Below are 26,906 nucleotides of genomic sequence, written 5' to 3'. Positions count from 1 at the left end.
GACAAGGGACAGAGGGACAGGACACAGGGAATGGCTTCAAACTGGGAAAGGGGAGATTTAAATGGGATTTTGGGAAGGAATTCCTGGCTGGGAGGGTGTGGAGGGGCTGGGATGGAATTCCCAGATTTGCTGTGGCTGTCCCTGGATCCCTGGAAGTGTCCAAGGCCAGGCTGGGATAATCTGGGACAGTGGGAGCTGTCCCTGTGCATGGCAGGGGTGGCCCTGGGTGGGATTTAAGATCTTTTCTAACCCAAACCATTCCCTGGATAGATTCAAAATCCCCAGGATCTCAGAAGGGGAGAGCTGGAGAGGGACTGGGGACAAGGGATGAAGGGACAGGACACAGGGAATGGCTTCAAACTGGGAAAGGGGAGATTTAAATGGAATTTTGGGAAGGAATTCCTGGCTGGGAGCGTGGGGAGGGGCTGGGATGGAATTCCCAGAGGAGCTGTGGCTGCCCCTGGATCCCTGGAAGTGCCCAGAGCCACCCTGGGACACCCTGGGACAGTGGGAGGTGTCCCTGCCATGGATTGTGTCACACTGGACGGGCTTTGAGGACCTTCCAACCCAAACCATTCCAGGCCAGAGAACAAATCCTGAGCCCAGGACTCGGTGACACAAAGCCAGGCTCTGCTGATGCCCAGTTCACTGGAACAGAGACTTTCCAAAGTGTGAGGCAGCCTCTGGAGCAGGGCTCAGCCTCAGCAGAGCCTCTGTGCACCTCCCTCTAATAAATACAAACAATTTCTATGGAAAACCAAAATAAGAGGGAAACCATGATCAGACTGTTTGTGAATAAAGTGATTTTTTGCTTGAAAATTGAAGATGGCCTGGTAAAACACGAAGGGGGAAATGTCACTTCAAAGTGCCTTTGGAAAAGATAAAAATGGACAACACCAGAGCAGCAGCCTTTGTGTGGGTCCTCCCTGTAGAGAAACCTGAGGAGTTCAAGAACCTTCCCTGAAGAAATCAGCTGAGGCTCAGAGGAGGGAGAAAAACACCTGACAATAAAAGGAGGGGGTAGAGAGGATAGAAAAGCTTCAGATAAAGCATCAGATGGATGAAGGGATGGAAATACATTAAATAAAAAGATGAGAAGTGCCTATTGGCAGGGAGACAGGTGGCACGGAGAGCTCTGTTTGATGTTCCTGCCGCTCTCTGCTTCCGAGCTGGGGATGAAACAATCCCAAGCAAAGGCTCTCCAAAGGAAACAAAGCAATCCTCACATCCACACAATCAGCAGCCAGCACAAGGAGAGGGGACAGAAAATGCCCACCTGGAAGGAGGGGAGCATGGCAGAGCCCTGGAACAAAGGCAGAGCTGATGCCCAGGGACGCCTCACCATGAGCAGGGCTCCCAGCGGGACCCCAGCGCATCAACACTGACCCAGGGAAGGAAAACAGAGAGAAAAAAAGGGTTTTATTTTCTGCTATCCCTCTTTTTGAAAGGTTTGTAAAGGCTGGAATTCACAGGACGAGCGGTGGGTGTTATCTGGGAGCAGCACACCCTTCCTGACACAGCCCCTGGAGCTCCTCTGGAGCTCAGCCACTCACAGCTGGGAATTTTGGGATAATTCCTTTACCTGCACTGTTTCTGCCACTGGAGGAAGCACCAGAGGGTTTGTTCCACCCGGGACAGGAATGGTGGCTTTGCAGTTCCAGGATTTCCCATTCCCAGATTTTCCCCCATGGAATTCCAGGCTCCTCCACTCCTCTCCACATTCATGAACTCTGCCAGGGTTTTGTGCAAGGAACAAAATTTTGTGCAAATTCCCAGCCACTCACAGCTGGGAATTTTGGGATAATTCCTTCACCTGCACTGTTTCTGCCATTGAAGGAAGCACCCCAGAGGGTTTGTTCCACATGAGACAGGAATTGTGGCTTTGCAGTTCCAGGATTTCCCATTCCCAGATTTTCCCCCATGGAATTCCAGGCTACTCCACTCTGCTCCACATTCATGAACTCTGCCAGGGTTTTGTGCAAAGAACAAAATTTTGTGCAAATTCCCAGCCACTCACAGCTGGGAATTTTGGGATAATTCCTGCACTGTTTCTGCCACTGAAGGAAGCACCCCAGAGAGTTTGTTCCACCCAGGAATGGTGGCTTTGAGTTCCAGGATTTCCCATTCCCAGCTTTTCCCCCATGGAAATCCAGGTTCCTCCACTCCCCTCCAGATTTATGAACTCTGCCAGGGTTTTGTGCAAGGAACAAAATTTTGTGCAAATTCCCAGCCACTCACAGCTGGGAATTTTGGGATAATTCCTTTACCTGCACTGTTTCTGCCATTGAAGGAAGCACCCCAGAGGGTTTGTTCCACCCAGGAACGGTGGCTTTGCAGTTGCAGGATTTCCCATTCCCAGATTTTCCCCCATGGAATTCCAGGCTCTTCCACTCCCCTCCAGATTTATGAACTCTGCCAGGGTTTTGTGCAAGGAACAAAAAGACCCCCACGGGTTTCAGAGTTTTTTGCACCAGCGTGAGGCTGCTGCTCCCACCCCTCTTCTCCAGGATCAAGGAAACCTCCTCAGTTTGAAGATGCTCCAAGGAGCAACTTTACAACTCATAGTAAGGCACTCACAGGCGTCCCCTTGTGACTGCTCTGACCTCAAGGTGACTCAAACCACGACTCCTGTGTTTGAAAATAACACAAAATATCCCAAACGAGAGCTTTTAGAACTTCCAGCTTCCAGAGGTGCCAACAATCCCCACTTTGACTCAAACCACAACTCCTGTGTTTGAAAATAACACAAAATATCCCAAATGAGAGCTTTTAGAACTTCCAGCTTCCAGAGGTGCCAGCAATCCCCACTTTGACTCAAACCACGACTCCTGTGTTTGAAAATAACACAAAACGTCCCAAACGAGAGCTTTTAGAACTTCCAGCTTCCAGAGGTGCCAGCATTCCCCACTTTGACTCAAACCACGACTCCTGTGTTTGAAAATAACACAAAATATCCCAAACGAGAGCTCTTTGAACTTCCAGCTTCCAGAGGTGCCAGCATTCCCCACTTTGACTCAAACCACGACTCCTGCACTTGAAAATAACACAAAATATCCCAAACGAGAGCTTTTAGAACTTCCAGCTTCCAGAGGTGCCAACAATCCCCACTTTCAATCTCAGCATCCACTGGGAACAGCTCTTCCTCATGTTTTGTTCCCTGAATGATTCCTCCTGGAGGAGGGAAGAGTTTCTGTCGAGCTCTCCCTCCCCTTCTGAGGGCTTCATTTTCCTTCTGACTGCAGCTGGTGCCAGGCAGTTTGTAAACAGCTCTCCAGAATTAATAAAAAATTAATACACGCTGTAAGAAATGATCAGAAATCACATGTGACCTCTTATTTATGTGCTTATCCTGCTTTAAAATTCATCAATGTTTAACCAGTACTCCTTAAACCACTTACAAAGTGTACACACAGCCACTAATTAATTGCTGCTGTAAGTTTGAATTGAGGCCAGCCCCTACCTTGTCTTACCTGGCCACCAGGTCAGGATGAAAAAATAACAGCCAGAGGTGGATTGTAAAAGCCATAAAATTAAAAATAAAAAGAAGGGGTATGTTATGAGGAGAAAGGTTATGAGGTCTGTGAGGGTTTTGTTTATTATTTATTTTATTTCCTTTAACCTGAATTCAGCTCCGTGCTGCTGGTTTGGGTTCATAGCTGATAATTACTTTAAATAGTGAACATGGAATAATTAAATCACTCAAAGGCTTTTCCTTTTTTTGAATATTAAGGATCAAACCTGTCTGACACACCCCCTCCCCTCTGAAGGAGGGATTTAACAATTGCTGGGAATGAAGAGAAATCCATTCTATTTTTTTTTATCTGACACATTTTAAAAGGGAATAATATTTATTTTTTCCCCCTTTTGGATCTTGGTTTTTCCCCTATAGTGGTGATTTAACCCGCGGTTCTAGTTTAAACTAAGAGATAGACTTCGGGTGAGGATAAAACTGTTACAGGTTTATTTAAAGTGAAAAAAATAATAATTTCCTAGTCAGAAATCATCCACAAGAAACATCCAGCCATGGGAAAATTCCATGGATGTGGCTGGTTGGGTTTTCCTGGGCACAAACCCCTTCCAGTTTGCAGGTTTGAGTTTTAATGGGGGTGCCAAAAGCTCGGGATGTTTCTGGAAAAAGAGATATTCTAAAAAACAGATGTTCACAAAAACCTGTCCTTTTGTTGCCCTGCAGAGAAACTAAATCCCCTCAATCTTCTGACATCAAATTCACCTTCAGCACTTTCTCATCCCAAATTAAAAGGGGAAATAAAACTGGAGGAATTGCTGGGCTCTTCAAGGATCGTTAGTTAATTTGTTAATTCTGCAGGACAGGACAGGCCTGGGGTCTTTGAAGACAAACACTTTCATTTTTCCCTCACTCAGCTTCAAAACCCTGAATTTACAGAAGCTCTTGAATTTATTTATTCCAGAATAACCCAGATCCTTCCAGAGCCTGTTTTTTTATGGATGTGGAATTAAATAATCATAATTACATCCCCACCAGAGCAGGGGATTAAAAACAAAACTACAAAATCCCACGTGGGTGAGGCCAAAACCTCCCCACATTTGGAGCCTGGGTGGTGAAAAAGTCTTTTCTTCAGGCAGTTTTCAGACAGTTGATATTTAATAATTTGTTTAATTGCTCTGAATAAGAAAGGAAACAACTTCCAGAATCCCCAGCAATCTGAGTAGTAGCAACCTGCTATCGACCTTGGTTTGCAGTGATTTTTGGTGACTTCCAACTTAATGGGAACGTGGATTGCACCACTTTTAATTGTATTTAAATAATTTTTTTTTTAAAAAAAATGCATTTAAAATCCATACTTTTAATGCTATCCCCTCAAGATTATGGTCAGAATTCCATGGAGAGAAATGTGGAGATGTCACAGGGTCACAGAGGGTTCATCCTTTTGGTCTAAGAGAGCTGGAAGAGCAAATCCATGAAGGTAAAACCTGGGAATTGCTCCCACATGGAGCAAGGCAGGAACGAGTCATGGACTGAGTGAAAACAGCATGAAAGGAGCAGGAGAAGCAGAGCCAAGCTGGGAATTTCTTATCAGCAGCCGGGATAAATATCAGTTTTCCTGGAATGATCCCATTAAAATGGGATTTTGGTGAGGGGGTTTGTGGCCACGGGGCTGGGGAACACTCACAGCTCTCCTGAGTCAAACCCCAGATTCTCCTCCTCCCTGAGAAAGGAATGATTTTAGCAGCTGGACAGGTTGTTTCGTGCTGTGGAGGTTTTTAACCTTTGGAGCAAATTATCGGGGAAGTGGAGTTTGCTCTGTGAGCCCTTGAGAGACTCTCTGGGGGCAACTCTCAGTGCAGAGAAATTATTTGGGCTGGAAACAGCAAAATCTGTCAGGTTGGGTGGCCCTTGACAGGCAAGGTGGCAAAGAAGGTGGGGAAGTGCCTCTGCCCCACTTCCATTTTTTATGTGGAATGAGAAAATCCTGGAATGGTTTGGGTTGGGAAGGAATTTAAAGCCCTGCCGTGGGCACGGACACCTTCACTACACCAATACGTTTATGGGCAAAATATCAGGGAAATATAAAATTTTCCCCACTTTTCCTCATCACCTCCATGGAAAACTCCACAAGGCACCGTTAATTCCAGTCCCTCACCTTTTACAGCAAAACAACGGCGTCCAGACCTCACTCTCAAAAATTAACAGGATAAATTTGGGAGCTAATGATAAATAGAGAGAGGTTAATCAATTCCTCAGGTTGTCGAGGAATTTATGCACACTGGGACCCTTAATATATTCAACAAAGCAACAGCACCGAAAGAAATACCCATAGATCTTGTTTTCAAATAAAAATTTCTCATAATTCAAAATCGCCAGTGGGCTCCTTCCTTTCCTGATTTGCACCATTTGTGTTCCCACCGCAGAGAAACCACGCTCTGCCTTCATTTGCCTTCACAAGTGACATTGATGTGGCTTTTAAAGCCAGCAGCCTAATGTGTGATTTAGAGGCTCCAAGAAAGAAAATTATAACTCTGGGGGAAGAAATGGCTGCGAAATTTCCATTGAAATCGTTCGATTTCACTCCGGGGACCAGGCAGCACCTGAGTGGCTGTAAGTCAGTCTCTGTTGCATTTGAATATAGGCTGGAGTTTTAAAAGCACTAAACAGCCCTGTGCTAATGCCTTCCCCAAGACAAAGCAGAGCTCTTCAGAGTGGCTTTTATGGCAGGAACAAAACAGGCGCTGCTGGAGGCCCTGGAGGCTCCAGAAGATGTTTTTCCCTTTCATGCTGCAGCAGCCAAACCCCAGCCCTGTTGCAGAGCCCCCGCAGAGGCAGCAGTGAAAGGCAGGGAGCCCCAGAAAAGTGGAGGGGAGGGCAGGGACAGCGAGACACGAGGGGTTTTCAAAGGTTCAAGGAGTGGTTTTGGCTCTTGGGCTCTAATCAAAGTCAACGTGGCTTTGCTTTGCTGTCTCCTTTTGAAGCGCAGTTTGTCACGAGGAGATCCCTGCCTGCTCGCAATAAATTACAGCAGAGTTTACAACAATCCCCAAAACCTGCAGCCTCATCCTGGATCCTCCTGCTTCCCAAATCCACAGCAAGGAGGGACATCCTCCAGTGCTGCAAAGTTGAGTTTCCCGTGGAGAAACTTTCTCCAGCACGAGGAAACGGCCTCAGGTTGCACCAAGGGAGGGTGAGGTCGGATTTCGGGGCAAATTTCTTTCCCAAAAAGGGTCTCCAGGCCCTGAACAAGGGCAGTGATGGAGTCTGCATCCCCAGGGGGATTCAAAATCTGGGTGTGGCACTTGAGGTCATCATCAGTGGTGGCCTTGGCAGCTGACTCGATGATTTTAGAGAGTTTTTCCAGCCTAAGCAATTCCATTTCAATTTCCAGCCTCTTTGATTCCGCAGCTGTGCACATCCTTGAATCTTGCAGAGCCCTGGGTTGTGCCAATCAGCAGGGCACGGCCCAGCACTCCAGAGCTCAAGGAACTGGTGTGGTTTCCTTGGATAATTGGAAGAGGAAGGAGGATCCAGAGCAGCAGACCAAGCTCTGGCCTGAGGTTCTTGGGCAAATTAGAGCTGTAAACAGCTGCAGACCCACATTAAAGGGCAGCAGAGCTTAATTGCCCAGTGGGGTTGTGCATCCTGCCAGCTGGGGCGTGTCCCCATTCCCGTCCTTCCCGCCTCATCCCCACACGCTCCCGACAGAGCTGCTCTGAAGCTGGGGGAGATCAGAAGGGGAGCAGAGAGATGGGTACAGAGTCTTGGCGAGCTTCAGCGTTTGCAGCATTTTCTTTTCCATCCTCTGAGCCGTGACTGGAGTTTGTTTCCAGACCAGCTGTGATCCCAGCGGGTCATTCTGTCTTTTCCCAGTGGGCTCCACAGCAAAGCTGGGACCTGCCCAGGTAATTTAAACTGGTTTTAATGGTTTTGGACTGAAGGGTTGGATGGGATATTAGAAAGAAATTCCTCCCTGGGAGGGGCTGGGATGGAATTCCCAGAGGAGCTGTGGCTGCCCCTGGATCCCTGGAAGTGCCCAAGGCCAGGCTGGAGCACCCTGGGACAGTGGGAGGTGTCCCTGCCCATGGTGAGACCCTTCCAGTCCAAATGCATCCAAGATTCCATGGGAAGGTTTAGATGGGATTTTGGGAAGGAATTCCTGGCTGGGAGGGTGGGGAGGGGCTGGGATGGAATTCCCAGAGGAGCTGTGGCTGTCCCTGGACCCTTGGAAGTGCCCAAGGGAGCAGGGAAGGCTCCAGGGAGAGCTCAGAGCCCCTTGCAGAGCCTGAAGGGGCTCCAGGAGAGCTCAAGAGGGGCTGGGGACAAGGCATGGAGGGACAGGACACAGGGAATGGCTTCAAACTGGGAAAGGGGAGATTTGGGTGGGATTTTGGGAAGGAATTCCTGGCTGTGAGGGTGGGGAGGGGCTGGGATGGAATTCCCAGATTTGCTGTGGCTGCTCCTGGATCCCTGGCAGTGCCCAAGGCCAGTCTGGGATAATCTGGGACAGTGGGAGCTGTCCCTGCCCATGGCACTGGATGGGATTTAAGGTCCCTTCCAACCCAAACCATTCCCCAATTCCACGGCAGCACCAGAGGAAAAACGATGTTCAGAACACCAGGGCTTCTATTTCCACAAAAATCTCGGCTGAGACGGGGCAGATGGAGGTAAAATGAGGACTAAAATATGTCAATGTTTATCCAGAACGTCGTGGGTGTCTACACGGAACCTCTGCCCTGACCTCCGGAGCTCCTGACCTCCCATCCCGCTAAATTAAAGGGATAATGATGAAAAGCACTTCTCTCCTTGTCCCATAATGTGAGAAGTGCCTGGCAATTAAGCAGCCTTTGAGGATGACACTGCTGATTATTTCAGGACAATCAAGTCAGGGCAGAGAAATGGGGTTGGAATGGGAAGAGCAGTGTGGTTAAACAATGGCTGGTTTGCCCGTCATTCCCACCAATTATTGCAGGAGGGGGAGAAGGAAAACTATTTATAACCTGTCAGTCTCCAGAAACCACAATTATGATGATTTAATTAACACATGGAGAGGCTTTAGGCAATCACATCGTTCTAAATTTAAGAAGCAGCACATTTCGGGCCCAGGATGATTTAGAACGTTAACAAATGCTGGTTGAACCGGGGCAGGAATTTGATGGCCTTGTTGGTTCCTCTTCAAGCATCCATCACAGCCCAGAGATAATCCAAAACGGCTGTGGCAGTGAAGGATGAGAGCAGTGAGGAATCAGCGGGGCTTTCAGAGGCCGTCACACAGAAGGAGAAGCTGATTTTTAATGAGGACTGGCTGAAAATGAGCAAAACCACACAACTCGAGTCTTTCATCAAAGACACAATCGGAAAAGCCTGGGGAAAAATGGGGTTTGGGTGGATGAGAGTGCAAGGCGTGGAAAATGAGCCTGAGCTTTCCCATGGACACCCTGGAGTTTGTACTCAGTGCCAAACTGGTCCTTCCTTGGCCTGGTGTCCTGGAGGCCAAACCTTGGCCTAACCTTGGGCTGAACTGTTCCAGCCCTGGGCATCCCAAACCAGGATATTGCCAAAGGATTCCCAAATCCCGGGCTGCCCCACTCCCAGGCCATCTCCTCCAAGGAAATCACACTTCAGGTCTCATTTCCTTTTTCTGGCTCAGATTTTTTGTTGTGTCCTGTTCTGCCAGGCACAAAAATTTCTCCTTTGGTGTTTCCATGCAGTGATTAAACCTGGGAGTTGTCAGCTGCTGCCCAAACACAAATAATTCTTACCTTCTTTCACCATCTTTTGTTTTTTAATTGGATTAACGCCCAAGTAACAGAAGGGAAAAATCCTACTTCTTTCATATTTCACCATCTATTGTTTTTTAATTGGATTAACACCCAAGTAACATAAAGAAAAATCCTACTTCTTCCATATTTCACCATCAATTGCTCCTTGATTCAATCAACACCCAGGTAACATAAAGGAAAATCCTATTTCTTCCATATTTCACCATCTATTGTTTTTTTAATTGGATTAACATCCAAGTAACAGAAAGGAAAATCCCACTTCATCCATATTTCACCATCAATTTCTTCCTGAGTGGATCAACACCCAGGTAACATAAAGGAAAATCCTCCTTCTTCCATATTTCACCACCTATTTTTTTTTTAATTGGATTAACACCCAAGTCACATAAAGGAAAATCCCACTTCTTCCACATGAGAAGAATAATCTTGCCTAGAGTTTACATGGGGGGAAATAAAAATTACAAAGAACCTCCTGCTCTGTAAGTGGTCCTTTCATTCTCTGCCTGTCCAATCTGGGATGTGGGGATTGCTTTTCCCACCCCGTGTATTTATTCCTGGAGCAGCTGGGAGCACTGGCCCCAGAGCTTTGTGCCCCGCTGCAATTCCTGAGCTCTGCCTGCTGCCATGGAGGACGTGCCACGTCCTCTCCGCATTTCACACCCAGTGACTTCACAGCCAGCTCGTTTCCCTCCTGACACAACCCTTCTGCAGCCGAAATGCTCAGGCAGGAAATGTTCAGTGGCTTTATTTGACTAAAGGACTCGCAAATCTCGGGATAAAGTCAAGGATAAAATCATTTTTCCCCATGAACAAAATACACATCTATACAAGGACACAGCATCAAAGGAACCCTTGGATCACAATCAAATTGATCACGATGGTTTTCCCCACAGCCTAAACCCACAAATATTATTTTTCTTTTTGTTATTGTGCATTTCAGAGGAAACTGAATACAATTGTGTGGGTGAAAGAACAGGAAAGAAAAGGAACCTTCAGAGCGAAGAGGTTTTGCTTAAGATCACCAAGTAGGAGATGTAGGGACTAAAAATCAGGAGAATGCTCCTTATCTCATGAGTTTTGAGAACTTGAAATATGAATGGAAAGAAAGCCCCACAAAGGACAGAAACCAAAGCAGAGAAGCCCCAGCATCCTCACAAAGCCTTTTGTAGGAAATTGCCCACGGATGGAGGCACCACGGAGCTTTGAGGAGACTCTGCCTTGCCAGCACCCAAGAACTGCTCCTGTTCCAGCCACTTTTATTCAAATGCACCTAAAGAACCCCAAAATAAATCTATATTTGAGCTAAGAAGGAAAGGGAGAGTTTTGCTGTCGCTGGACACACACACAAGGTGAGAAATCAGAGAAAATCTGCATTTTCTGGCCTTCCCTTCCTTCTCCTTCTTGGAATTCCCAATCCATTGCCCATGACAATGCCACAACTGGTCCGTCTGCCAGGAAGAGATTCCTATTTCCTTGTAAATTAAAAAAGGCAAAGGCAAAACAAATCCTCCAGTCCAACAGCCTCTCATGCCATCCCTTTCCCGGCGTACCACGGCTTCAACACAGCGGAATTCTGCAGCTCCAGGCACGGCCGAGAACTCCCTGGGACCCCCTCAGGATGGATCCACTCATCTTTTGTGGATGTGGGAAGACCTGGAGGTGATCTGAGCCCGTCGGGCTGCGCGAGGGGCAGAGGCGATAAAAACCCGGCAGCGCCAGAGACGCTCCTGCCCGCAGCCTGTCCGTGCCCAGGGCTGGAATTCCTGCCTGGAAACGCCAATCCCGGCGTGCTGGGAGGGCTGTGAACGCGGATCACCGGGAATTTCTCGTGTAGGGTAGTCGGGAGGGCCGTGAGATCTCTGGAGTCAGGGCATCTCCTGAAACGCGCGGTTTATCGCAAAGGGTCGTGAGCACAGGAGCTCTGCCTAAAGCTGCCAGCCACAGCTAGAAGTGTGCTCAGGAGAGAGAACGAGAGAGCAAGAGCAAGAGAGAGGAAGCTAAAATCTTGTTAAAATACATTTTATCTTTTTCCGTACTGAATATGCTGATTTACAACATCCAACCAGAAAAAGACACAATTCCTATAGAATTTACACACAGCCTGTAAGAATTACCACATCGTGTTATATTTTAAACCCTAAAAGTTAGTTTCTAGACCCCTTTTCTCTTCCCTGCCACATTGGCAGGGTCTCCGTAACCTTTGGCATCCCTTTATTTGCCAAGGGTATTGTTCAATCCAGAGGGATTCTCCTTCAGCTGGCCAATCCATGGTTTTCTGGTTGTTCAGTAACTAACGGCTCGGCACCCTACATCTCACAGTTCACCCTCATTTCTACTTTGTTTAGAGGTTTCATATTCTCAAAATCTTTTGCCAAGCCATCATATTTGTAATTTCCTGTTCCATCCTTCCCAACACGCAGCGTTTACACCATGGGTAACGGGATGGAGGGATGCACACATCCGAGAGCTGGCCGGTCCCCCGGGAAAGACTGAGAATTCCAATGGTACCAGGGGCATCCCCAGGGAAATCTGGGGCCTGAACCACAATCCCAAGGGATTTGAGACCTGCAGGTGCCTTCTGTCAGGGGCAGGGGGTCCAAAGGAACGTCCAGGGGCAGAGCAAGCCATGAACACAGCCCTGGTTATTCCCAGCCTGCTCCGTGCCACTGCATTTCAGAGAAAATTCCAAACATCCGGGCTCGGGCCAGCTCTGTTATCCAGGAGGAGAGTGTCAGGAACATTTCCAGCAGCAGGACATTTCCTAATGAAGTTGTTTGCCCCTCCCAGCGTGCGTCCTGTACTTTGTGCGTGTTTAAAATTAAAACCCACAATTGAACAGATCCCCTCCCTAATTCCATGAGTGTTGTCCCTGCTGGCTCCACTATAATCCATTCCTTTCTCTTCCTTGAAACACTGGCAGAACATCACAGAGTGCAAGCGAAGTCCGGGGAAGTGGGGAGAGCAAGGAAAAGGGAGATGGAGAGGGAAAAGAGCCTCTGTCACAATTCCAGGAGCGCAGGAATCCCTCACAAGGAATGGGAATAACCAAAGACAAAGCTCTCCAGTGCAGCAGCCTCTCCATCTGAGCATGATTTACACCTCGAAGGTTCTGGAAACATTTGGGGAAGGAGGGAAAAAGGTGAAGAGGAAGCAGAGGGGGGATGATCCCAGCCGGACGCTGTGCCTAAGGCTGGGAATCCACAGCGCAATTACAGAGCTCTGGTAACGAGCTGTCAGCCTCAGGATGAGGTTTAATGAAGCAAATTCAGTGCCTGGAATCCGCGCAGGGAAGTTCCCAAGCTCAGGAGAATTCGGGAGAGGTGGGTTCAGCTCCTTCCTTTGCCCCTGAGCTCTGCAATCCACTGCCAAGGCCTCAGCAGCACCTGTGTCCCAAACCCAAATTCCTGATGAGCTCCTCTCCCAGCCAGGCAGCAGAGGAAGCACCGGGTAAGAGTTTCAGAAGTGTTCCACATCCTCCTGCATTTCCTCTCCAAATTTGCAGCCCTCAATTGCTGCAGGAGGCACAGCTGGCTCAGCTCCGCCGGAAACGCGGCCAGACAATTTTGGGAACATCTTTGGGAACTCTCACGCTTCACAAGTGCTGAGCCCAGGGAAATTTTACCCCTGTGCATTTCTTGCTACATCACTGGTGCCTCTCCAGCACAGCTCCCCTCAGGCTGGGGGTTAAATTTGTGATGCCAAGGGCCAAGAAAGGCTCAGAGGGGTAAAAAATTGCCCCATCCTGGAATGTCCAAGGCCTGGTTGGACGGGGCTTGGAGCAACCCAGGGCTGTGGAAAGTGTCCCTGCCCATGGCAGGGGGTGGCACTGGGCGATTTAAAGGCTCCTTCCATCCAAACCACTGTATGAGTCAATGATTTCTAAAATGTGCCTTTTCTGAGCCCCTTTTGAGCTGTTCCCCCCTGAGGAGCAGCACTGTCACCTTCCCCTCTCCTGAATCTCCCCAGGGCTCAGGACACTTTCCTGGGGCTGATTCACCCTCAGCTTTCAGCCCAAATTTAGGTTCCACAGTCACAGAGGGCTGGAGGGGAGAAGGAGCCCCAGCACAGAAGGGAGAAGTTCAGTGAACAGTGCTCATCCTCCTGTGTCCCAGAAGAAAGAAACCCCTGTGCAGTGAGCACAAAGGGTTAATGAAGAGTTCCTGTTCTCCTCACTCCTGCCAGGTCCTGCTCTTTGTGATGTCCCACCTGTGGCATCACCCCCTTCCCACTCCCCCAGGCTCTGAGGATCTCACACCTCAGCCGTGCTCAGCAAAGGAAATGCAACCACTGCTCTTAAAAAAATTTTTTAAAAATGTAAAATTCAGCCTTGAGTGATTTCTCCCACGAGGTCACAACACCCCCTGAGCCCCCAGGGCACCCCTTTTAATGCTGAGTTACAGAACTGGAACCTCACCCTAAACCCCCCCTGGAGATGGGAACTATTCTGGTTCATCCTCTTTGCTTCTTGCTCCAAGCAGCACCATGATGGTTAATAAATAAATAATAATTTTTTATTATTTATCATTTAATAATTAATAAACAAACAATACATGCCAATAAATAATTAATAAATATTAAATAGGTATTTATTAAATAATAATAAATTAATTAATAAATAAAGTCAAGATTTCCCTTTAAATTAGGCTCAGAAGCTGGTCTGCAGCAGCCTGCACACCTTTAATTCCTTTACCAATGCCCTTCTTCCCAACGGAAAGAGGAGAAGGAGCAGGATTCCAGCTGGAGGTGATGCCGTGTGTCTGATTTTAAAGCGTGTGAGCACGAGGGACAGCCAGCCCTGTCCTCACTCCTGTGGAAAACGCAGCAGAGCTGTCCCTGAGTGTGAGCAGTGGCTGTTTATCCACGGGGTACGGCCAGACAGAGAGGGAGAGGTGTAAAAAATCGACCTCACGGCGCTCAGTTCACACAAAAAAACCTGTTCACCTGCCTGCCTGTTGTTTGTTCTGTCCCTGCCAGCTCGGGAAAGGGGACAGCAGTGACCTTCCAGGAGACAGAAACATTTTCCTCCTTCCCAGCAATTCCCGGATATTCAGTGAGGGTGACACTTGTGAAATACAGAACACTGCAGCTGGCTTTGTGAAATCCCTTTTTGCAGCTTCCACATCTCCAGCAAATGTACAAACAAATGGGAAGGCGGGAGGGGCACAGAGCAAATCCCAGGCTGAGGGAGCAGCTCTGCTAACGGGATGGCCAGAGCCAAAACCAGGAGCATTTTAGCATCCAGTTATTTTAGCAAGCCTTGCCAAGAGACTAAACAGACGAGCACAGGCCAGGTGTCGGTGATTATAATCCCACTGCTGCCAAAGTCGCTCCCGTTTGCAGCCAGCCCTGCCTTTGGCTCTCTCTCCCCAGCACAAGGAATCATTCCTGAAACCCTGAGCCCCTTCTGAGCTGCTCCCCCCACGGGCAGAGCTCTGAGGGGCAGCACTGTCACCTTCCCCTCTCCTGACTCTCCCCAGGGCTCAGGACATTTTCCTGGGGCTGATTCACCCTCAGCTTTCAGCCCAACACAAATTTAGGTTCCACAGTCACAGAGGGCTGGGAGGAGAGAGGGGAGAAGGAGCCACAGCAGAGAAGGGAGCAGAGAAATTCACTGAACAGTGCTCGTCCTCCTGTGCCCCTGGACTGGGAAGGGCAGCCCCACAAAGCACAGCTCTCACCTGTGGGCCTCTGCTGAATGCTTAAAACATCCTGGGATTGTGAAACAGCACCGAACCTGGAGCTGCTGTGGGGAAAAGAACCCGTGGAAATACCTCAGCACGTTATTTCCACTGTTCTGCTGTGGAAAATGAGTGGTTTGTGGATGAGATGAGCTGGATGCTTCCACACCCCAAAGTGATCCCTGTGAGGGAGCCAGCTCTGCTCACCCGACCTCAAAAACCACCCCAGCACCCACAGCAGTGCCTGATCAGGCATCTCCCTCCTTTCCCAGTTCAAATGGAACGGATCCATCATCCTTCCCCAAAACCAGACCAGTTTTGGACCCTCAGCTGCCCCTGGGCGTGGGGGGAGTGAACATCTTTGGAATGCTTTGGAAAATATCACTACAAGGAGTAAAATCAATCAACTGCTAATCAATGAGTGCTGGAGCCTGCCTGCCCTCACGCAGGTACCCAGGCACTCCTCTCTCCTCTGAGGGATTCTTTTTCTGACAGAAACCTCAGGCTGAGTGCAGGGAATGAGCCAGGCAGCCCCGGGGGAGGATGGGCCTGAGCTGCATCACACCTGCACAAAATAATAGTTTTCCACAAGTGTGGGTAAATTAGGAAATAAAGAGAAGTCCCATTTCCTATTTTTTTTTTTTGCCAAACGCAAACCCTTTCCACTGCTGAAGACTCTACAAGGGTTTTTCTTACCATTTTTAAGTGCTGTACAGTGAATATCTCTCCTTTTACAAGTGGAACCTTGTAGCTATGGAGACGCAGAATGTCAAATCCGAGCTGAAGACAGGATTTCAGTGGGGGCTTTGGGTTGCTACATGTGCCTTCAATGATCTGCTTTCCATCTCCTGAAGTCTTTATTATTCTCCATTATTTATTAGTCTCTAACAGCGTGCAAAGAGCCTCTGGATGTTCAATAACGACGCCAACACAGAGTGACCTGTCAGACACAGCTCTGGAGCATCCTGATTTACACCCAGGGGCGCCACAAACCGCCCCCCTCGGCCGTGCAAAGTTGTCATCAGTTTAATTTAACCCAAAAGAAACCGTTCTGGTGCTGCCACGGCACCTGGAAGCCAGGTGAGCTGGGGTCCCCTGGTGTTTAGTGCTGTGTGTAACAACCACCTGGGGGAATCCCTCCACGCTGACCTGGTGCCTCTGCACCTGGGAGGAGTCTTGACCCTTGTAATTAGCTGCTGTAATCCGAATTATCCAAATTCCAGTCTCCCAAACACAATCCCTATATTCTGTCACCCAAAATGCGTCAGGGATGGTGGTGTCACTACCTGGATGCTCAGCTGTCTGTCTGTTTACCACCATGGAGTAAATTAAACAACATTTTAGTCAAGCTAATGAAACTTCAGTGGTGTTAAACCCGAGCGTGAAGGGGACAGAGCCTTCCAGGCCGGATTAACGCTCTCTGTGACAGCCAGAGGAAATTCAAAATAACTTGAACATCCCTCATTTTCTACCTGTATTGGTAACAGTGAACAAACCGAACCGCACGCTTTCATTCTGCATTTTCCTGGAGCAATGACAGGGACACGCCAGGTGGTTTTCTGTTCTGAAGACAACACTGCTCCAGAGAAAGCAACCCCAAACCACAGCATTTTTCTTCCTTCCCCTTAACTCCACAGTCCGAAACCATCTGGGGATTTCAGGTGCCAAATACGAAACCTCTCAAAGGCATCAGAGAGTGAAAACATCGAGTTTGGAACAATCCAGATCCCAGATCCCACCCTGCTCATCTTCACCACACATCCCACAGCGCCTGGGTGCCAAATCCAGGGCTCAGAATTCCCACAGCCAACCCCAACCCGCACAAAGGGCTGGGAACAAACCCCAGCAGGCACAACAAACCCTCTCAGGTAGAACATCCACAACCAAGGAAGCAAAGTCCACCCGGTGCCACATCACCAGCAGGATTAAGCGACCAGGACTGCAGTGGAATTGTGCAAATCCTCCTTTGCCAGCTCTAAACAAGCAGCAGCATTCCAAGCAAACCCATCCCCTGCATCCACAGCAGTGGAGTCATTGGCAGGAGAGCAACAAAACGATTTGGAATTTCCTCGCAAAGCTGGACAGCAGAAGAGAGGCGCTGAGAGCTTTTCCTGGTTGTGTTTCCCGTGTTGCTGAGTCAAATCCCGACACGGCCCGAAGATTGTGGAAATCAACTCCAGCAGGGCTGTCTAAGCCTCCACTGATCACTGAAATGAAATTAAACCCTCCAGGAATCCCCTTCTCCCAACCCAGATATTTGCAAATGTGCTGTTTGACAAAGGCTCGTGTCCAGAGGAGCCTCTGCATTTCTGCTGCTCCAGGAAAATAACTCCAAGATCCTGCTGCAGTCCTGTTGTCCCCTGGTTTGCTCCTGAACCAGACCAAAAATGCAGGAAATCTTTGGCATTATCATTAAATAGGCCATAAACCCCTCAAGATTTGATGCGGGGTTTGGAGAAAAGAGGTTTCCACATTTAGTTTTAAACCAGAAAAGGCTCTTAAGCTCCTCTGCATCTACCAATCCGTTAAAAACAGGATTCTCTTGTAGCCACAGCTCATCAAATGGGTGCAAACAGGAGGAGAACAACACTCCAGATGCCTTTATCACAGTTGTTGACTCCAACTTAATCGCTTTTTTAATAAGTCTTAATTATTCAAAATAATCACCATCCCTTCCCTGCCTGTTGTCATTTAACGCGAGAGAACCTTCTACAGAGCAAACCCCAAAGCAGGAAAAAAAATATATGAAGAAAAAGAACAAAATCTCATTAATTTTTCTAATATTTAGAGATACCTCAAGAGCTTCGAACATTTACCTCTCCTTCCCAGCAGCTGAAATGGTTTTAGGAGGATCATGGTTCATACCTCGCATTCCCTGGAGCCAGAGATGGTGTAGGTGCAGGGTCCAGATCCGTTAACGGATACATCCATGGTCTCAGAGTTTGTTGGCTTGTAGTCCACGTAATATTCCTGCAAGGGGGAGTTCATTTGCCTCTCCGACTCCCGGGCCTTTTTCCTGCGCCTCTTCATGAGCGTGTGCTGCTGGAGCTGCTTCATGCTGGCGGGATAACGCTTCCAGGACACGTAGATGACCAGCAGGATCATGGCCACGGAGAGGAAGAGGGCCACGCTCCCCGCGATGATCTTGTGGAAGGACACGTGCTCGTACTCCGGCTCCACCGCGGGCGTCGGGATGTCTGCGGAAGGGCTCGGCGCCACCGACGTCGGCTGGTGGCTCTCCAGTTTGGAAACGGTGGGTTTGGGGATGAACACGGGTCTCTGGGGGGTTTTGGGAGCCTGGTAGGACCTTTCAGTGGCCACCACCTGGATTTCGGCACAGATATTATAGGTTTCCACGGCGTCGCTCACCTTCTCGCCCTGGATGTGTTTGGGGCCTGCACAGATCATGGTGCTCTCCTTATTTCCCTTGAAATTCTTAAGCCAATTAAACAGGGGGCAAATGCTTCGAGTACATTCCCACATATTCCCGGACAGAGTGATGGAGATGAGCGAGATCCACGTGTTGATGGTCTCCTGGGAGATGTTGGTGAGTTTGTTGGAATCCAGGTTCAGCTTTTGCAGGTTGGGCAGGCACTGGAAGGTGCCGGGCTCCACCCCCGCGATGTCATTGCCCGATAAATCCAAGTTGTGCAAGGAGCTCCAGGTCCACGTCAACCCCTGGCTGATGGAGCGGATCCTATTCCACTGCAAGTAGATGGAGCGGAGGTTGAAGAGCCGCGGGAAGTGGGCAAAGTTGATCTTAGAAAACTGGTTGTGCTCCAAGTGGAGCTCCGTCAGCTTCAAAAGGCCGGCGAAGGCGTTGCGGGACAAGCTCCGCAGGCGGTTGTAGCCCAGGTCCAGGAAGTCGAGGTTGCGGCAGTCCTGGAAAACGCGGATGGGCACCGTCTTCAGCGAGTTGGACCTCAGGTGCAGGATCAGCAGCTTGCGGAGGCCCTTGAACTGCTCCGCCTGCAGCACCTGCAGCTTGTTGTAGGACAGGTCCAGGTTGCGGAGGTTGGGCACGGGGTGGAAGGTCTTGTTGTGCAGGTGGGTGATTTTGTTGGAGCTCAGGATCAACTCCTTCAGCCGCCGGATCCCCTGGAAGGCGTCCTCGTCCACGGAGCTGATGTAATTGTGGTCGAGGTAAAGCCATATGAGCTGGTTGAGGCCCGCGAACTGGTGGGATTTGAGCTTCTGGATGCTGTTGTAGCGCAGGGACAGGCCCTGGGAGCCGCCGGAGATGTTGTGGGGGATGTCGCGGAAGGCGTGCGACTCGCAGTACACGATCTTGCCGTCGCAGCGGCAGCTCTTGGGGCAGGCTCGCTGGGCGCCCGCCAGCCCCGCCAGCAGCGCCAGGGGAAGCAGCCCCAGCAGCGCCCTGGAGCCTCCCCGCTGCTTGATCACATGGAAACCTGCAAGACCCGAAAGGAAAAGAGGGCTGTTGGAAAGGCTTGCGGATGAATTACCAGATTACCGCGTCACTGGGGGCTCGGGGACAGCCTGAGCTGAGCAGGGGGGGGGTTTGGGTGACAACCTCTTCGCCTCCCGCCTCGGCTCTTTGTGGTGCAAATCCTTGGAGTGCCTGCCTGGCCGTCCCTCCTGCCCCCCGGTGCCACCAGGCTCCCTGGTGGGGCTCCAGCAGCACCAGGAGCCCGTTCCCTCCCCTCCCCGAGGAGCTGGGGTGTCCTCAGCGCTCCGTGCCGGGGTTTGAACAATAAACATATTTGTCAAGTCACTCTGCTGGATGCTCCATGGTGCTGGAGAGGAAATGAGCCAGAGCTTCTGCTCAGACGTGCTGCTCAACGTGTTCCTCAAGGAAAGCAAGTCCAGTCCTCCCCCCGGATCACCCCAGAAACAGATAAATCTACTTCTCCTGAAGTTCGAGCCATCTTTGTAAGGTGGATTTATTGGAAAATGAGGCACTGAGTAAAGGTTTTGCTTTTTGCGCTGAGTGATTCAGGTTTAAGGGTGGGTCTAAGTAAAACTCGTGGGTTTTATGTACCCAAAATACAGAAATAGATGCAGAAAAAGTTCATCCATACAGAGAAGTGTGCCGGGAATGCTGGCACGGGACCCCAGTGCCAGGTGAAGGCAGGAGAAATATTCCTTTCAAATTAACCACTGCCTTAACCCACGTTCATTTAAACTTATCCCCATACTGTGAATTCCTGAACAGTTCTGAATTTGAATTAACATTAAAATTTCAGCAGACGATGGAAATACCCACCCCAACACTTCCAGACAGCAGCAAACCCAGAAAGTTTAAAGGGGGGATATTTCTCTTTCAATTCCCCTCTCCTGATTGATTTTAAGGGTTTGCCTTTAAGATGTCATGCTTGTCATGCAGCAGCAGCGCTGGGTGTGAGGGCATATGTAATAATTGAATATATAGAATCCTGAATAATTCTGAGAGGGCGTGGAGGGGGTGTCAGAGCCCCCAACACCCATCTGCACGCCTGAAATCATTTTAGGGCTGCTGCCTCTGTCCAGAATTGCAGTCTGGCTGAGAATGAAAATGCATTCTTCCAACAGGAAATATTTCAAGGGCTCATATCTCCTTGATAAATAATCACATTATTATTTGCCACACACCCACAAAACCAACCCAGTGCTGCAGGTCTTTAATCCAATTTTAAACCAAAGGGGCAATCTGCAAAAATAATTCCCGATCTAAAATGCCTCTGCCTTCCACTTTGATGGGTAGATTTGTAATTTAAATCCTATTTTTTTTTTTTTTTGCTCCGTTCTCTTTGCCAGCAGCAGCCAGCTAGAAATATGTTCTGGCTGTAACAGACTCGGGGGCTGAGGAAGGGAGGGGGGGAAAGGAAGGAGGGGAATAAACCTGTCACACTCAGAAAAAAAAAAAACCCGACTGGCAAATGACTGCTGGAAATGTAGCAGAGGTACCAGGGGCCTCTTCAAAACCACCTATGCGAGAAACAACTCCCCCCTCCCTCCCCTCCGCTTCCCACATCCTGCAAAGTGTTAACGCCAGCCCGAACGCTGCCCGGGGGACCGGGGGGTGCAGCCGGAGGGGATTTGGGGTGCCGGGCACCGCCGCAGCTCCCGCTGCCCGTGCGGGCGTGGGCGGCACGGGGGGCTTCGCTCCGGCCAGCCCCGGGCTCGGGGCAGGAATTCACCCCTGCGGGAGGAAAGGTGTGAGTGTGTGTGCGCCCGGAGAGGGGGACAAGGCTGAAAATGCAATGGCAAGTGCCGTGAGTCACCTGGCAGGGGAACGCGCTGCTGCTGCTGCTGCTGCTGCTGCCTCCCGGCCCCCCCCGCCGCCGGCGGATAATCCAGCTGCAAAATCCACCCCACAGCTGCAGCCGTGCCAGCAAACAAACCACAAAAGTTCACTCACCCATCCTTTTGTCATCAATAACGTCCTCCTTCGCCTTCCTCCAGCTGTTTTCGCCTCTCTCTTCCTCCTTTTTTTTTTTTTTTCCCTCCTTTTTTTTTTTTTTTTTGCTTTCCCCTCGCCTCTCTCTCTTTTCCAAACCCGGTTCCTTCTCTCTAAACCATCAGCATCCTCATGTCACAGCCCGGCCGCCGCTCGCCCCGCCGCCATCCAGCGTGCCCGCCAGGAACCCCACAAAGTTCCCCGGAGAGGACCAGCGAGGATTTTGGGGATGAGGAAGGGGAAGGAGAGGGAAGGGGTTGGGGGTGGGGAAGACAGGACGAAGGATGGGGGGAGTGTGGGGGGGTAGGGAGGGACTCTAAGCTCTGAGAGCCATTGTGGAAGTCATCGGAGAGCCGGCGGCGTGAAGTGGCAATCGGCGAGAAAAGCCGGAGCGGGCGATGGAGGCGAAGCAACTTCTCTGGGAGGAAGGAGCAGAGCTCTGCCGGCGCCTGGCATCCCTCATTCTGCTGCCTTTTGCCATCGCCGGGCACAGCGATCCATCCTCCCGCGGCTCCCGGAGCGGACGGGGCCTCCCGTGCCGTGCCACAGCCCGCTTCAGCAGCCCCGCGGGCTCGGTTTATCCATTTAGCTGGTGGGGTTTAAAGTGTTTTGTAGCGGTGCTGAGAGGCAGCTCTCGTCTAATTCCGAGGCTTTCCAGAGAGCGATGATGCTCCCGAGCTGGTGGGTGCCGAGGCTGGAGTTTGCGGAGCACCGAGTGCCCTCCACTGGAGAAAACCCACGGCGCATCGAGGGCTGAACAAGCGAGGCTGTCATGGCTCTGCGGACTCCGCTCCCCCTCGGAAAAGAAAATTAAAGACACAGCATTGCCTTGCCCACCGTCCGCCCCTGCCAGACCCCTCCTGGATTACGGGGTGTTCGTGGTGTGGCGTTTTTTGGGGCAGAGACGCCAAACAAAGCACCTGCTCCCCCTTGGGATTTGCCAACCTGAGCTTGCTGTAATCCACCTGACCTGTGTGTTTGGCTTGGACAAATTCTAAACTGTCCTTCTTTTTTTTGTTGTTTTTTTCCTGTATTCTCGGGTGAAGCGGGGCGGGAGGAAGAATGTCTGCAGGTTAAAAGTGAGTCTCGGTGCAGGGTCGAGAGGCAGGGATGATCACACTGATCATCCCCACAAAAGGCATTTGTTTCCAATGAAACTACCAACGTAAACACTCCGTGTCCTGCTGGGGCTAGGACAGGGTTAATTCCCCGCCTCGGAGCCTGTAATTTCTTTCTTTTTAAACCTAAGTGCATTTTAGTCAGAAAAACAATGACTTTGATAAACAAGGCGGAACTGAAGCTGCAGAATCAGTGACACCTTTTCTCCTTCTCCCGTGGCTCTGCCGGGATCCTGCAGAGTCCAGTCCGGACCCAGGCTGGGACCAGGCTGTGGCACCTCCCAGGGTCTCACCTCTGCCTGTGTCCGGCCAGGGAGGGGTTAATTCCCAGTTCACCAGGGCTGGGTTAATTCCCAGTTCACCAGGGCTGGGTCAATTCCCAGTTCACCAGGGCTGGGTCAATCCCCAGTTCACCAGGGCTGGGTTAATTCCCAGTTCACCAGGGCTGGGTCAATTCCCAGTTCACCAGGGCTGGGTTAATTCCCAGTTCACCAGGGCTGGGTTAATTCCCAGTTCACCAGGGCTGGGTCAATTCCCAGCTCACCAGGGCTGGGTTAATTCCCAGTTCACCAGGGCTGGGTTTATCCCCAGTTCACCAGGGCTGGGTCAATCCCCAGTTCACCAGGGCTGGGTTAATTCCCAGTTCACCAGGGCTGGGTTTATCCCAGTTCACCAGGGCTGGGTGAGTTCCCAGTTCACCAGGGCTGGGTTAATTCCCAGTTCACCAGGGCTGGGTCAATTCCCAGTTCACCAGGGCTGGGTGAGTTCCCAGTTCACCAGGGCTGGGTTAACTCCAGTTCACCAGGGCTGGGTTAATTCCCAGTTCACCAGGGCTGGGTTAATTCCCAGTTCACCAGGGCTGGGTTTATCCCAGTTCACCAGGACTGGGTCAATTCCCAGTTCACCAGGTCTGGACTAATTCCCAGTTCACCAGGGCTGGGTTAATTCCCAGTTCACCAGGGCTGGGTGAATTCCCAGTTTACCACGAAGGTGTCAGAGGGAGGTGGAACAGGGGCACCTGGAGCTCCCTGAGCCCTTCTGGGAGCTGCTTTTTTACCCAGTAGCTGCAAGGACCTGGATGCCCAGGGCAGGACCAGGGTCCCACAGGGAGCATTTGTGGCTCAGGCACACTCGGGTTGCTCAGAGGGCAGCACTGGACTGTTCTGAGCAGCTTTAACAGCTCCTAAAATTTGGGAATTTGTGCCATTTCCATCCCTCCCTGTGCTAAACACCCCCATCAGTTATTTGGGGAACAGCTCCCTGCCCAAATCCCACTTCAGTTGCCAAAACGGTGGCCGTGCTTTATAAAGTCAGTCATGGGCCAACCATCGTGTGTTATTTAATTTTAAATATTTAAAATATTTCCCACTGTGGCCCAGGAACTTCAGCGTTCCACAGCCTGGACCTCTGGGGGTGTCTGGGGGACACTGATGACCCCACTCTGTACCAAAAATGAAAATTGCACAGATCTCAAGGTCAGATTCCAGCCCTTCCATCCCAGATGGAGTTATCCCCAGCCAGCCCCAGGATCCAGCCCTCTGAAGGAGCAGGAAAAAGACTGGAATGCAGGATGGGCCAAGAGTTCAACTGCATTCCAAAAAATAAATAATAATCCCCAAAACAGTCCATAGAAACCAACCTGTCCTCCCCTATATCTGCATCCAGACTGCATCTGCACCCACACTGCATAAATATTCACTTCTGAATAAAAACCCTTGCTTGGTTTGTTCTGTTATGACAATTTGTCGCTACCTATAGATCAGATATTCATTTGCATATGAAAAATATCATCATTAATCACTATTTTTATTCTGGATTGGACAGCAGCACACACAACTCCCTCAAACAAGATTCAGAACTTAATTATCATAAGCGATGTTGAAAATACCTTTCCCATATCTCAGTTAACCCCATCTGCATCACAGCCAGGAGCACTGGAGCAGGAATTCGTATTTATTATTTCCAAGAAGCGTAAAAGCTGAAATGTGCAGTTATTTATTCCATCTGGGATTGATAATTCTTCAGGATGGGTCCATTTGAAGCTCTGCCAGGTCTGGGAGTGAGCAGGAGCTGCACCCATTTCCAGGGATGGCTTTTCCCAGATCCTTGGGTCCTACAAGAGCTGAGGCAGCCCTGAGCTCTCCTTCTGCCATGGACTGAGCCTCAAAATCCCCACATTCCACCCAAAACGTGGATTTTCCTGCCTTCAAAATCCTGTGATGCTCTAATGGAAAATTTCATAAATTCCAAGGCAGAAGACTTGAGCTGAGCTGAACCAAGGGAGTTTCACTCTGCAGCACAAATGCCACCCCCTCCTTTTTTAAAAAAAAAATTTAAATTTTTTAAAATTTTTTTTACATTTTCTAATGAAATAGAAAACAAACTCACTTGAACATTTGCCACAGGAGAAGAAATGGGGACGTTTCAATCAGCCTAAATAAGGGACTCTGAGCTAAAAAACACACGGAAAGGAGGAGGCTGCAAAGGCTTTTTGTGGTTTGGTTCCATTTCCTTGGAGCAGGGAGAGAGGTGAAGATCCCTGCCCAGAGAGACCGGGAATGTTCCGAGTGCTGAGCTGATTCATTTATAATATATATATCTCTCCATAAATATAATCTATATGCAGAAAAATTAGGGTTCCTCAGGCTCGTGCAGACTCTTGTGTCTCTCAGGAGCCAAGCTGCAAGGAACCCCCTGCTCAAAGTCAGCAGAGACCTTAAAATGCATTTCAATGTTGTTAAAACCCATCAAATTATTCACAAAGACACCAGCCCACATCTTCCCTCTCACACGGATCAATCTGCCTTTGGCACGAGACACACGAACCCGGCACCGGTAACACCCCAAATCCCAGGATTAAACACCACCAGCTCGGGGTGGGTTTGTAGGGCAACGAGAATGGGTTTTTCCTCATCTTCCCTATAATAAATGCCAATTGCTTGCTTTTGAAATTTATGAAAATTTAATAAAAATAAAAATGGTTCCATAAAAAATAGTAATACAAATACAATAATAAAGGTTAAACAATTTAGAGTTAGGACAGTTACTGAGATAATGATAGCAAAGAGGTACAGCCTGGGCTGGGCTTTGTTCCCTAGACAAAACTCAGCAGGAGAAGGACTCTGTTATAGTAGAATTTTCTTCTGAAGAGGAGTCACTTCATAATTATGCATATTTTATTTAAAACAAGACAAATTATCTGGTACTTGTCAAAAACCCTCTGCTAATCTCCCTAGGCGGCTTTGAGTCTAGGTCCAGCTTGTAGAGATGGTTTCTGTTGATTAGGACGGCATAAATCTCTCTCTCTCTGGAAAATTTAGGGGTTTCTGTAATTGTTATCTCTGTGCGAAGAATTTCTTGGTTATCTTCTCTTTCTGTTGAGCTGAAAAAGAATATCTCACACACAGAGTTTTTATTTTTGATTACTACAGCTTAATGTTAATTACAAAACTACATTCACTACATTATTCAAATGTTAATACAGCATAACTTTTCAACCTAGCATAATACAAATAGTAAATATCTGCCATATAATATGAATTTTTCACACTCCCGACTGCAGGAGTGCCTCACTCTGTTAGCATTCAGCTCCAGTGGATGATTTGGTGATAAGGCCTGCTCGGAGTCAATTTATCCGAGCTGTGTTCACTCGCTCCCTTTTAATTTGGGTTCATTCTGCAAGGATGAAACGGATCCACAGCTCAGGAAGCAGCTCTGCCAGCACAGCCCCTGCGCAGCTTTGTTCCGAGGGCTGCAGAACTCACACCCCGGGTTTCCCTTTCCCCCCTCTCCCCACCGCTGGTAAATGAGGAATAAATTAGCAATTTGCGTGTAATGGCTGGAGCAGCTTCATTAATACCCTGTCAGGGCGTGCTTGGTACAACTTCTGACATTGAGGCTCTAATGTCCTGTGAATTATTGATGAAAGCGCTCACATCCAAGTCCTTATCTGCAGCTCTTCCTGTGCTAAGTGTTTAATTGTCAACAATTCCTGACCACTGCCTTGGGCTGGTGCATTAAAACCCCTCTGGATCTCTGGGTGCGTTTGTGCCCTGTAGTTTGAAAGCAAACCTGTGGGAGATCCAGAGTCAGAAATACAATTTAACAGGAAAATTGAAATAAATGCAATAGTGCAGAAGCACTGACAGAGTCAGAATGATAAAGGTGTTGGTAGTAATCTGATTAAATGGTGGCTGTGGTCCTCCTGAATTGATGGATGTGGTCCTGTTGGAGCACTGATCCTGTAGGAGGGTTTGATCTTCCTCTGAAGGTCCAGTGGTGGTTTTGGAGCTCTTGTCCTCTGGGAATTCAGTGGATAAAGCTGCTCGTGGCGTTCCAAATCCCAGGTTTTATCCAGCTGGGAATGCTGGGCTCCTCCCCCTGGAAGAGAATCTTCCAACTTCCCTCAATTCAGAGGGAAAAGACCTCCGAAGGAAAAGGGATGGGAAGAGGGCAGAG

At 49.3% G+C, this 26,906-nt stretch overlaps 1 protein-coding gene across 1 annotated transcript in view; it reads right to left on the bottom strand.

Moving 5' to 3' along the window:
• The window catches only part of LRRTM4 (leucine rich repeat transmembrane neuronal 4), a 192,299-nt gene extending 170,058 nt beyond the window's left edge, over window positions 1–22,241 (bottom strand). The window contains exons 1-2 of the mRNA XM_063420011.1: window positions 21,292–22,241; window positions 17,796–19,342 (exon numbers count right to left, since the gene is read on the bottom strand). Of these exons, the coding sequence (XP_063276081.1) occupies window positions 17,796–19,342; window positions 21,292–21,295 (1,551 nt within the window). The 5' untranslated portion in view covers window positions 21,296–22,241. The remainder of the gene's footprint in view (window positions 1–17,795; window positions 19,343–21,291) is intronic.
• Between the last annotated feature and the right edge of the window lie 4,665 nt (window positions 22,242–26,906).

The sequence above is a fragment of the Prinia subflava genome, chromosome 29 (assembly GCF_021018805.1).
Source record: "Prinia subflava isolate CZ2003 ecotype Zambia chromosome 29, Cam_Psub_1.2, whole genome shotgun sequence".
Taxonomy (NCBI): Eukaryota; Metazoa; Chordata; class Aves; order Passeriformes; family Cisticolidae; genus Prinia; species Prinia subflava.
Note: the sequence above shows the minus strand (reverse complement) of the source record. Positions and strands in the feature narration are given on the sequence as shown.